Source organism: Pyxicephalus adspersus, chromosome 5, assembly GCF_032062135.1.
Source record: "Pyxicephalus adspersus chromosome 5, UCB_Pads_2.0, whole genome shotgun sequence".
In the NCBI taxonomy this organism is placed as follows: domain Eukaryota; kingdom Metazoa; phylum Chordata; class Amphibia; order Anura; family Pyxicephalidae; genus Pyxicephalus; species Pyxicephalus adspersus.
The window spans coordinates 92,093,696-92,107,427 of record NC_092862.1 but is presented as its reverse complement, the minus strand read 5'-3'; the positions used below and the strand labels follow the sequence as shown (position 1 = coordinate 92,107,427).

The 13,732-nt window shown below is 35.9% G+C and overlaps 1 protein-coding gene across 2 annotated transcripts in view; it reads right to left on the bottom strand.

Moving 5' to 3' along the window:
• STAC (SH3 and cysteine rich domain) overlaps nt 1–13,732 on the bottom strand; it is a 144,543-nt gene that overhangs the window by 95,047 nt on the left and 35,764 nt on the right. For both annotated transcript variants that reach the window (XM_072412126.1, XM_072412127.1), the window contains exon 2: nt 6,422–6,698. In XM_072412126.1, the coding sequence (XP_072268227.1) occupies nt 6,422–6,698 (277 nt within the window). The remainder of the gene's footprint in view (nt 1–6,421; nt 6,699–13,732) is intronic.

The following is a 13,732-nucleotide window of genomic DNA, read 5'->3' as shown; positions in this document are numbered from 1 at the left end:
CGCCTTCATGGGCGGGCACAAGTGCCGCACGCTGGATCTCAGGGGAAATCAAATGAATTTTTTTTTTCTTGTTTTCCCGTGCGGAAAACCTGGTGCGTCTTATAGTCCGGAGCGTCTAATGGTCCGAAAAATACGGTATGCTACAAATACTGTGCATCATGGCAGAGTATTTAAATGTTTTATTGCCTCATGGATATGATCAAGCCATGAATCTTGGCTCTTTCCCCCACAGCTGAATTTTGATATATTAGTCTGTGGGTCAGCTGAACTCTTAAATGGAGAATTAAATACATAACAGATTATAGACACATTAAAATGTATCTGTAGACAAGCCAAAATAGGAAGTAAAGGGGAATCTTCCCAATAGGCGAGAGAAAACAAAAATAAAAACACAGAGGTTATAAAAACTCCCTATTCAAAAGAAACACAAGAAAAAACAGTTATAGTTACTTTTAATGATAATATTAATGATTATTATCACACAGCATTTATATACCACCGACATATTACGCAGCGCTGTACAAAGCCCATAGTCATGTCAGTAGCTGTCCCTCAAAGGCGCTCACAATCTAATGTCCCTACCATAGTCATATGTCATTACCACAGTCGAAGGTAAATTTTGGGGGGAATCCAATTACCCTAACTGCATGTTTTTAAATTAACCTAAAACAGCCCTGTTGGGGCTCTTAGGATTTTCTTGCTGTCTTAGAGAAGGTACCTTTCTATTTGTCTTGGTGGCTATTGTCCCTGGGACTGACAATGAGATAAAATGCCAAATTCTGAATTGTCATTAGAAAATGCAACAGAGGAAATCTTCCAATAGGGAAATTCATTATAGTAACAACGAAGGGCTTTCTTAATTGGAGAGATTTTCTTACTTTGTGTAGAGTATATAATAGAGTATATAGCAAAGGAATCAAATAAGATAAATAATTTTATGTTAAAAAAGTAGTTTAACAGTTTATAGTAGTAAAACAGTTTACATTAACAAACACCATATATTGCTTCTTATTAAGCTCTGAATGTGAATTTCTACCAATAACATGATTTACATCAATTGACAATAGTTGAAATTAAAGAATTCTTTATGTTTAATATCCTGGAAAGTATGAATATGAAATTGTTACACTGATCCAGAGTATAAGGCCAAAGTACTGATGACAGACTTTGCAAGAGAAGTTAAAATAAGGAGAGTAGAAGGATTATTAAAAAGGTTATTACAAAAATTAGACATCAAACTCTTTGTAGGACCAATACATGAAAAAATTGTAACACTTACACAGTTTGTTGTCTTGTGTAATGCTAATTTTTATTATTTACAATATATTTTCTAAATAAATGTAAAAAACTTGCTTTACCACTGGTCAACAAACATTTTCTTGCCAAACAGATTAAAGTCATTTTAGGTTAGGTTTGATGGACAAATTCCAAATATAGTTTTGCTAGATTGGCTGTAGTTTTTGAAATAATGACCTCAATAATAACCTCATGGTAAACTAATGAAACATAAAAATGAAGCAAAATTAAACTAGATATGCCTACGTATACAAAATTAAATTTTTGAAATACTTAATGTCAATATATTCTATATTTAGTATATTTACAGAACTAATCCCAAAGAAGTCATTGAAAAACTCCATTTGTATGATTTCTGTTAATGCTGATGATCAGGACATCATGGTGAAGGCTCCAGCAGTAGTCTGCCATCAGGTGTCTCCAGATGCCCTGATATCTTTCTTCCATCACCTTTATATCTTGATGGAACCTTTCCCTTTGTTGCTCACTGAAATCGCCAAGGTTTTCTGGAAATTTGTGCAAATGGCTACGGAGATAGTATTCCTTTATGCTCATAGTAGCACCCAAATTTTTAAAGTTTAAGAGTAAGTTTTGTACCAGTTCTTCATAATTTTGTGCTTTATGGTTACCCAAGAAGTTCTTGACAACCATGACATAGCTGTGCCAGGCAGAAGCTTCAATATTCATGTAAGATATATATCATGTAACTTGTGAATCATTTATCAGTTTCTGAATCTGGGGTCCATCAAAGATTCCTGCTTTTAATTTTTCCTAATCAAGCCAGGGAAGAATCTACCATTGTATTTGAAGCAATCACGGTCCGTGTTTAGAGCTCTAACAAATTGCTTTATTAATCACAACTTTATGTGTAGTGGAGGGAGAATTATTTTTTCTTTGTCAACCATTGGCTCAATAATGATGTTCTGCACCTTTTTTCATATTTTCCCTTGGAGGCCATGTCGCTTTTTTCCAGTGATCCTGTTTTGCTCTATTATCCCACAAGCAGATGAAACATGGGTACTTTGTGTATCCACTTTGCTTTGTTGAGCTGTGTAATAGTTTAACAGGCATTATCCCTTTGGCTCTGTCAAAGTGATATTTTTACATGTGCTTTACAGGTTTAAGCATTTTTGATGGATAAATATAACTAAAAACAAAACAGAACAATGTAAAATGAACACAATGTTGGATACTCTTGCCTTGGCCAAAAGAGCTAATTGTTGGAAATTCCAATTTGTGTCTATTTATCATGCATCATTTTCTGCATATTATTGCTGCACAATCCTGTTCCTCATCTTTGTTTATTTGTTACCATATACTTACCAGGGTATGCAGGACACTATACATTAGAGGACGTGAATTTGTGTATTACACTTTATATGCACTTCAGCTAGATTTTTTGCCTAGCCAAAATTAAAGTGTGCTTCTCATGTTCTCTAATGATTTGTGCCAGTGACCTAATTTAAATTTGGACTAGTTTACCCTCTGCATCTCCTCATTTCACTAGTTTGGCATGCTCAACACTAATAAAAGTCACTTTGTAACACTCACAATTCAACATGTATTTGATAAGAAATAGGAATATACTGGAGGAGACACAAGGCAATAATGACTCACATTAACACAGGCTTGAGGAGCTGTAATTAAGTGGTTTTACTTTAAGGTACTGAAAAAATGCTCCTGATAGTAGGTAGCAAAAACAGAGTTTCTAAAAAAAATACATTATTGTACAGTCTGGCAGTATTATCCCCTAAAATACAAAGCAGCTTACATGGTATTCCAGTTTCCAAAGGAAAATAGAAAGTTTAAATTCTTTTCATCAGAGTTCATGCCCCTTGATGGGGATTTTGGTGTTGTAAGGCTTTTTGTGCTCAGTTCTGCTACATTATGCTTTTCAATGATCAGACACTTACACAATTCTGATAGTAATAGGCTGATCACATGCTCTGATTAGTCATTGCCTCGCTCTTCAACCAGGCATCCCAAAAACTAACCCCATCCTCTACCCATTGAGCCTGTAGTACCCAATAACATGGATTGCTCTGGGAACAAGTTCCCCATCAGATCTCCCTGTGAATTTATTCCACAACAAAGCTCTATCAAAGCAAAAACATATTACACAACACTTTAAAAGGTCCATTGTCATAACACTAATTGTCCTTCAAAAAGGCTCACAATCTAATGTCATGGTCATGTGTCTTTAGCGTAGCGAAAGACAATTTTTGGAGGGAAAGCTGAGTACCCAGGGGAAACCTACAGACACGAGGAGAACATACAAACTCCTTGCAAACGGAGTACTGGCTGGGACACAAACCTGTGAAGGTGAGAGTGCTAACCACTGAGCCAACCATGCTGCCTACCTACTTTTCTTCTGTGTTTTGAAGTAGGCCAATATAAGTAATAATAAGTGAAATATTTCTATCCAGGTGTTTCTTTTGTAATTAATAATACATTGATTAAAAGAAAAAAACAGACATTATTATATTAATGATACATCTGGTTAAAAGAGACCTCTATCTCTTTATCAGCAAGATAACAAACAAAACTTGTATTTTGAGTCCAGGACACTTCAGGTAAAAAGGAGTACAATTTTTCAATTTTTATTTACATTCTGGAGTATTTCATAATACCAAGTAGACAAGTATTATAGTCACTACTTATTCTAATTGGTTGTAGAAACACAAGAAGACACTTGTTTAACAAAGTGAGAAGAACTTTGGGCACAGACCAAACTTTAAAAGAATATCTCACCTACAATATTCTAACTAGTAAAGAAAAAGTTTTGCAGGATCTGTCAGCGTAACTATTAATCACGCACATTGCAATGTTGCGCACTGGATACTGCTTTATGAAATGATTAGCCACAGTTTACAGGTATAGCAGAGGTACTGCTCCAGGGAAAATGTCATAGCAACATGGGGTTCCTGCAACTCTCTCTTCCATGCCATAAATAAGACAATGAAGGAAAATTACAGACTGAAAAAGCACGGAATGAAAAAAAATGTCCTCCAAATAATTGCCCATAGTTAGGCTACCAGCCTCTGTCCCAAAGTATTTTAATCTGTGTAACAAGCAGAATTTCCACCGATTTCCCATCATTGTTAGTCCTGGTAGTTATACTATGATTTCTTTCCCAGCAGAGCAATGCATGGGATACTTACCCTTCCAAATTTTATGCACTCAAGCTCACAGGGGTGAAAGGTATTAGGACTCAACACTGGAGTTGCAGACTGCAATATAACATGACATTCTAATAATGGTCATTATAATCTTTACCTGTTTACATATATTGTTTTTTTTCTACAATTTGTTTTTTTAAAACAATCACAGAAATCTGGATATGGGACTACAACTAGCTGATATTACAGTTTGTTATATGCAGCTTTTCAAACCTTTATTATCCACTTGAGATTTCATATATTACCTTTTCAAATTACTTGAATCACATCATGTTCTCCAAAGAGGATAGAAGAACTAGGAATAATGATCAAGCAAAGTGGATAAATGTTACAGATTCAAGAGCCTGTCAAAAAAATGTGATATGGCAAAGAAATCTCCATTTGACCTGCATACAGTAAGAACTGCATAAGAACTAATAAATCCACTGATTTTTATTTCAGTAGATAATGATTTGTTTTATTCTTCAGCATATTGTCCTGATCTTTTACATTTCTCTTTTGAGACAGTTAAATCATTACCCATATCTTCCATACAAATAACAGCTTCTGTTTTATGGTTTCACTTATTTGTGCTGTAATACCAGATGGCATATCACGGCCTTGGCCTCTATCTCCTATATCTGATTGTACATTTATCGGAGTTGCAATGACATCAGTTTAGCCTTATGTTAGGAAATAAAACCAGTCATCATCTGTTATGAAGGAACTTTACATGTTGAGCTGGAAACATTAAATAAATTTCTTCAGCATATTGCTAAGGCAGTGTGGATGCTGCCAAAGACACACAGAGACAATATACTCCACTGTAAACTGGACAGCCCACATGATCTCTCCCATCTGCTCAATACTCTTTATTATATTATAAGAAAGTAAATAATCTGTTAAGTCCAAGGAACAAACACATAAAAGAAAATTTTTAAATACAATAATCATTAGAGAATATATATTCTCTATTTCAAAGTCTTGCACTAGGGAAGAGCACTATATATGTTGGCAGGATGCACTAAGCCAGCGGTCACCAACCAATTTTGGTGGTCTGCAGCTCTGGCCACTGTGCTCACCAGCGGGGTCAGGAGAAGGACCATGTCCCCTGTACGTATAACAGACTCAGGACGGTGGGCTGGTTGTCTCTGGTAGGCTGCTTCTGGCGTCATGATGTCACTCTGGGGGAAGTGTCTTCCCCTTTGAGTGACACATGGCTCCCCGTGCATGCGCGGTCCAGAGTCTGTGAAATTAGTGGTCCGTAACAACCAAAAGGTTGGCGACCACTGTTCTAAGCATTATGAAAGCATCTTAAAAAATGATTCTTCTCCACAATGTTGCATATCCATTGAGTCTGTAGATCAGGGGTGTCAAACTCAAATACACAGAGGGTCAAAATTAAAAACTTAGACAAAGTTGCGGGCCAAACTTGAAGTTTTTTGAAAAAATTAAGGAAGTTTTTCCTTGTCATTAGATAAACAAAATCTTTTCATATAGAAACAAAGAGGTTTTGCTTAACATTCAATCTGGAACAAGCCTATAATAGAGAAATAGCTCCGCTACTACAATACACTTATATCAGTAAATCTGGGTGATCTAGCAAACCTGGTATGGATCTGGTCCAGGATTCAAAACGTTTCCAACTAATAGCAAATTACTTTGAAGAAATCCATTCCAGGTTTGCTGGATCACCCAGCTTCACTGATGAAAGTGTATTCTCTCCTGCCAGGGAGAGCTTTAATAAATCAGGGCCATAGTGTGCATTTGGAAGCCAATAGGTGTATTTGCTAAAAGCTGATACAGAAAAATGACAAAGCCATTTTGTATAACAGTGGCATCCAAATTATAAGACTAAACAGAACTGCAAATCCTGTTTGGTAAATAGTTTGGTGTTTATAGTTCGGACAAGCTCTTTCATCATGTACACATTCCAGTAAAATACCAGTTTTACAATACTGTCTTACCTACAATCATGTGGTTGCATACATCACAGAATGTGGGCTTTTTAAAAACATGCTCCTGGAAAATGTGTGACTTGTTATCTTGCTGCTGTATAACTTTGGTAGGGCTTGATGACTGAGTTTCTGAGTTTTGGGTCTTTCTTGGGCTGGCTGGGCTATCATCTGGCTCCAAATCTACTTGAAATTTCATGTCACTATTAGTTCTTTGGAAGAAATTGTCTGCACTTTTGCTCCTTATGCTCTTGGTTTTGAAAGAAAGGGATTTCTTAAGTTTCTGGAGCTAAAAACAAATGAGAATAGATTTTAGTTACAAAATGTAAATTTTTAACATTTTTAAACAAAGTACATTTTATCCTTTATCTTTGGACTCTTTAAGTAAAATTAAAACAGTATGACCCTCTACAGATAAAAGATTTTTACCGCTATAGATGGACTAAAAATAACCCAACATTAAGGTAATTAAGGATCTACAGAGGGGGAAGATGTTACATTTTAGTCTGGTTTACTTTAGTTGTGAAATAAACACATATAGTCTCATGTTACTAAACTCGATTTTCTGAGGCAACATGGAGGAATGTGTTTTTCAGCCCAAAATGGAAACAAAAGACATACCCCTGCCACACCTGCAGAAAAGGAAGAATTAATATACAGCAAATAGTAAAAGGGCTTTTAAAATCTCTAGTGATATTCTATATTGAAGATGTTAGGTATGCTCAAAGCCAAAATTTAAAATGCAACTATCCTTAAAATAAAAATAAAAAATCACACTTACCTTTACTTCCACAGAGCCCTCAATCCCACTGTCCTCAGTTTGGTCCTGTGCTGTCATGTCCGGGTGCCACCATTTTTTTTCTGTCCTAAATTTTCTTCTGGCTGTGTCACCTAATATCGCACTGTCCAGGCACGAGATCAGGTAATGTAGCCTGCATGACCTTACTGTGCATGCGTGAGAGTGGCAATTTTTTCCCATTACAGGAAAAACCCCCATTCCTGTTCTCAGCAGCCAGAAGCCTTATGGTTGTGTGATGTTGGTGGTCCCATTCAGTCTTTACTGCTGTGGTAGTAAAGACAAAAAGGGAAGGGCTTTCCCACCCCCCTCCTTTTTTTAAAAAAAAACACATTTAAACAAAAAAAGTATGTAGTTTTTGCTTTATATAAAATAGTTACCCTTTCATATAAAGTAATTTTGGTAATAGGTCTGCTTTAAGCATAAAGCGTAACCTAGGTGAGGACAAGCCAAAGTCATGCAAAAGCAAAGAAACACATATAATGTCTGCTGCCTAAATCTCTGCAACAACTTACCTGTGGTTTTCCATAAGTATAACTAATGCTTGAGATAAACATTAGTTTGTTTATCCTGGTTGCTGATGCTTTTTAGATCAGGGCTGCTAGGAAATTTACCTAGTATGGGGCCTAGAAAAATTTGATGGCATCCCTTTTTTTAGGTGTTCAAGCTTGTTGCTTAGAATGTTGACCTGTTAGATCCATTGTCCTGGTTATTAAACAGCTAACTAGCAGTGACAGATGATCAAGTGTAATCTGCTGGGATTTGTAATGATATAAATATCACTATGTACAAACCCCCAAACTGGCCTTTACTTCTACATGAAATACTGGTGCTTATTGCCACCAGTGATGCTAGTTGCTGCATGGCATCCGAGGACTCTTTGAAGTCCAATTTGATTTACCAACTCAGCAAACATACTAAAGTTCCATTGTACTGATCACAATATATTTACTTAGATCTCTTAACAGAAAGTTGAAATACAGAAATAGTAATGCAGAAACCATGTATCACAACAAACATTTTCTAGCAACCATTTAAATTATATGTCAGCCACCTATCACCACAAGAAATCTTCCATACATATGAAAATTTTTATTGAATTTGTGATTCCTATTACTATTTTATAGGAACATATACCCAGTTAATAATCATATAAAGGAAACCTTTTATAAGACAAAAATGGAGGTGGCCATTGTAACTTTTTCTTCTGAAAATGATCATTTTTCTGACTGTCATGTTTATTTTTCCTGCATTACTAGTTTGTGCACCTTAACTGAAACAAGCATGACCTAACCTAATGTGCATACTTTTTCAAAGTTAGTGTTACAGAACCAGGCTGGTAAGTATAACTGAGAGGCAACTAGAATTTTCAGAAATGAATTAGTATTGACAACCTTTATTTGTCTCTCAGAAAAGGCATTAGCACACAGGTCAATTGACTGGAGTTGGTGATCTGACCTGTTTGGTGGTGACCTAATCTGTATTTTATTGACTTTCAACTGTGAACTGTGTGAACTTTAACTGGTACTCTTTAAGGAAAAAAAAATGTAAAAACTGTAGAAACATATGGCACATACCAGGAGCAGCAAGAATGACAAAAAAAAAGCTCTGACACTTCTGGGTATTTTGGAGCTTACATTTAAATGCAAAAGTTTAAACACATACTCATGTGTAAGTATGAATAAAACTAGGAAAAGAGTGAGTTTTTGATGAACAAAATATATTTACTATCTCATAGGATTTGACAATTAAAATATGGCGCAAAAACAAAATCAAGGAGTTATCTACAAAGTTTATATGCTGCATATTTCTATAATTACATAATGTTTTATCTCATAGTAATATCACATAGTCCATGATAAAAAGTAATATAAAGTAGTCTTTATTTACACAGACCCTACACATCCTGGCTTTTTTAGGGGAGGTTGAGACAGGCAACAGATATTATACAACAAAATATCAAATTAATATAAAGATCTGTGTCAAAGATGTCACATCACATAGTGTATTGTATATAAAATGTATATGTATATATATGTATACCAATGTCAATATGTTCAGCTAGAGGGTGTTCATGGGCTTGTTTACAAAACGTCAGATTATCAACTTTAGGTATACTAAATTTTAATTAATTCCAGGGGTTGGCAGGAATAGATCTTTTAACCATATGGAGGATTTTAGCCTTTGTCTTCTCTTGTTATTTTTGTACCTTAATGCAATGCACATGCCCTCCACATATTCCTGTTTGGCCATCATTATGATAGGCACCCTTAGCAGTCAATGGATGTTTGTAGGAAGCAGGAAAAATAGGCAAGCTTCAGTGCTATTTGAAAGATAGAAAGATTTGTGTTTCATAATAGCCTGGCATTTGGCCAGTAAGTAGGCTTTCTGAGGTTGCTGCAGCTATACCTTGGCACCCCTAAATACCCCACACTTTATAATTGAAGCATATGTTAACTGAACATGTCTTTGAAAATTTTTAAGTATTAGGTAAATGTTATAGAATAAAGTTTAGTGGCACATTTTTAGTGAAACTCTTTGTTTCCACATTTACTGAACATCCAGTCTTGACAGAAGTCATTGGGCCTGACCTCTTCAAGGCCATAGGAGACACACTTAAGGTGCGTACACACTTCCAATTTTTATCGTTCCAATCGAACGACGAACGATCGATTGGGCAAAAAATCGTTCGTAAAAAAGTAACCAACGACGCCGACGAACGAGGAAAGTCGCTGGAAACGAACAACCGGACCGGCGGATCGGATTGGACGACGATCGTTGAACATCGTTCGTGTGTACGGTCGTTCGTTGATCGTCTATGTTCAGAGCATGCGTAATGAACGAACGTCCGTTCACTTTCCTGTCGTGCACATAGTTCCTCTATCGCTCAAACGATCGTATCTATTGTGTGTACAATATCTACGAACGATCGTGTCGTTACCTCTATGTGCAGGATCGGTGCTATACGATCGTTCGTGTATATCGTGCAGGAACGTTCGTCGTTCGTTTTCCGACGATAATAATTGGAAGTGTGTACGTAGCTTTACACCAGTGATCCAGCAAACATGGAATAGATCTGGTTCAGGTTTTAAAACATTTGCTAGTAAACAGCAAATGACTTTGAAAAAATCTGTTCCAGGTTTTCTGTATCACCCAGTTTCACTGAAGAAAATGTGTCCTCTCCAGCCTTAAGGAGCTTTGTTAAATCAGGTCCATTGAAACAAGACATTCATTAACGGTCTGTTTAAAAATGTCCATTGTAATAATGTAGTATATGTCTGTCATCATGGCAATCAATCCAGTTTTGGCTATTGGGAAGGTCACACTAAACAGTGAGTAAACAAATAAAACATGAAAAAATTCTATAGGAAAAGGTAGTTTTAAATTTTTGTATATGCCAATGCAAATATTAGTCCAAACAGGGGTCATATTTAAAGAAATGCTGAATATATATTATTTATAAGAAGGGACATCCACAGTAATTTGGATTGCTTTGACACCCCTAAGCAACAGTGGGTAAAAACAAGCAAATATCCTATTGCCTTGTTTTCTGCAAACTTTCTATACTCATTATCAGTTGACATTATCATGGATACCACAAGCACATCGCTTAGCCAAGTGGACACCCTTGTTCCTAATGTAGGCAGTCAATTACTTTTTTCTTTCAATCAACCAGAAGCATACCAAAAGTTATTTTATTGTACCAATGGTTATCACAATTGGACTAGCAAAACATTTTTTACTGTATACAAACTATGTATAAACCAGGTATAAACCAAATTCTTATAGATCATCATATTTTTTGGCTCTATATAAAGAATATGAACTACAATGCAGAATGGCATCATTCATGCAGGAAATAGTGGTACTAGTGTAAGAGTCACACAACACATAATAGGCCTGATTTTTTAAAGCTCTCCAAGGCTGGAGAGGATACACTTTCATAAGTGAAGCTGGATGATCCAGCAAACCAGTAATGCATCTAGTTCAAGATTCAAAACATTTTCTAGCAAATTACTTTAAATAAAGTCCAAGTTTGCTGGATCACCCAGCTTCACTGATGAAAGTGTATATCACAGCTTTCTGTGATGGTGTGGCAATGATGCTGTATTGTTCCTGAATTAAAAGTGCGGTTCTCACTCCCATGTAGGCTGTAGGATGTGTCAGCTTGCACAACAGTGGTAAAAAAAATATTGCTATCAACGTTTCAATTTGTATACATCATGAGTTTTGAGTGTGTGTGTGTGTGTAACAATCTAGTGAACAGCATTGTAGCAGTAGATAAATGGGTATGATTGGTGCTGATGGAACTGTCATAGGACAGTAGCTTTATGACATGCATTGCCTAAAAAATGAGGTCTCTACCCCAAAAACTTTATTATTGTTGAAAAAAATAGATAATATGGTACCACTCAACTCCTTTTTACCTTAACTTATATTGTAGTCCTTATCTCCATATTTGTATAATTTTGCATTGTTTCCTTTTCCATAAACACATAGCAAATTCATAGCAACTTTGACTACTCCATGAAATTTTAATTGCCCATTACAGCCTTTCATGTATTATAACCCTCTCCTTAGTGGGGGTGTCTAAATATAGCCTGTGCTGGCTCACTTATCACTAAATTGTAAGAGCAAGACCACCTTTTTTATTCCTGCACCACATCTGGATGGCTGTCAGTTGCAACTGGGGTTTTGGGTCTAGTAGTCTGATATGGGTACATGCATCTTTGTTTGGCTTCAGTGGTGCTGTGCTGCACAGCTGGAAGCCATCTTGTGATTTTATTTGGAACTGAAAGTATATTTGCAGCAGGTGGGTTACCTTCAAATACAACCTAGCTGCCTCAGGTTCTGCCTCCTTGTTCCCTGATTGGCCAGTGGCCAAATAAAACTCCACCTACCAAGTCTGCCTTGCCTTTAATAGCATTAGTTTCTACCTGCTAAGGAAGTGCTCTTATATTGTATTTTATTGTCTAGCTTCTCCAGCCTTGGAAAGCGTTAATAATTTAGACCCATGGGCCCAGGTTCTCCAAGGCTGGAGAGAATATATTTTCATCAGCGAATCTGGGTGATCCAGCAAAATTGAAATGGATCTGGTCCAGAATTGAAAACATTTGCTAACACATAGCTAATGACTTTTAGGAAATCCATTGCAGGTTTTCTTTATCGCCTAGCTTCACTGATGAAAGTGTATTCTCTCCAGCCTCAGTGAACTTTAATTAATCAGGGCTACTGTGTCTATGTAACCAACATTTTTCTGTCTGACCCCTTTTGCCTGCTGTCTGGACTGGCTACTGCGTGACCCCCAACCACATTTAGGCTCAACACCACTGAATACCTCACCTGGCTATCGATCTTTTAAGTTGCACTTACAAAAAACACTAACAAACAAAATTTTTACTTAAAATAAAAGTGTTTTATGTAAAGTAAAAATTTTGAGTTTAGGAATGCTTAAGGGAACATATGCAGTACTGGGCAGAGCAATTGTAAATTCTGAATAATTAGAATATTTTGTTGAATTTTGTTTTGAATTCATTTTTTAAAATGGCTAAAGGCAGCACTGGAGGTTGTCATCTCTAAAAAAGTGACAAAGCTGATGGTTAGCACTACCTGATCCAGCTTCAGGTCTAATTTAAAATGATCTGAGTCACTCAGATTTTATTTTACAATGTCATAATAAAAAACCCACACCGAATAAAACATATCTAGCCAGCCATGACCACTATAACTTTGGCATGCAAAAGAAGTAGTTTACTTACCAGCATTAAAGTTACTCTGCCAGATTGACAGTTCTTGTTTAGTTCTTGTTTGTGTTGACATTCTTGTAGGTTATCAGATTAAAACAGCAAGGTTCATTTAATAAAACTTTAAATTGATTAAAATTTACCTATGTAAACCTTTCTATGAATACTAACCCAAAAGTATACCAGAGAAACAAAAGCAACTTTCTTTACTAACACAATGCTTGCTAAATTATTTAAACCAGTGCCCAAAATCCACAATTGTGAGTCACCTTCTCGTTGCTCTTAAAATGGTTTTTCTTAGCAGGGGATATAGCAAACAAACCTCATTAGTGCATCTAAATAGGGAAAATTATAGAATCGTGAAGTGTCTGGAACGACATTCAGTATTGATTTGACATGTAATTTAGAAGGATGGCACCAAGCCAATTAAATTGCATATTTTATCTTGTTTTGCTCAGGCACTCACTGCAAACAAGTATATATATATATATATATATATATATATATATATATATATATATTAAACGAATATTTAGATTTTAACTGAGAATAAGTGGTTATTTATTCATCTATGAAATGCATTTTGAGCCTTTTTTAGCCAGAGGAGACTTCAGAGGAGAGAAAGAATTAAATCAATGTGATGTGCGGTTTTGAGGCTTGGGAGTTATCATACAGTGTACTGTATAAGATAAAGCAGCTTCTTTTTTTTGGTCATTTTTTAGAAAAAAAATTTTAAACCCTTTTTTTGAACTGAACTGAAAATACAGATTTGTCTAGATTTAC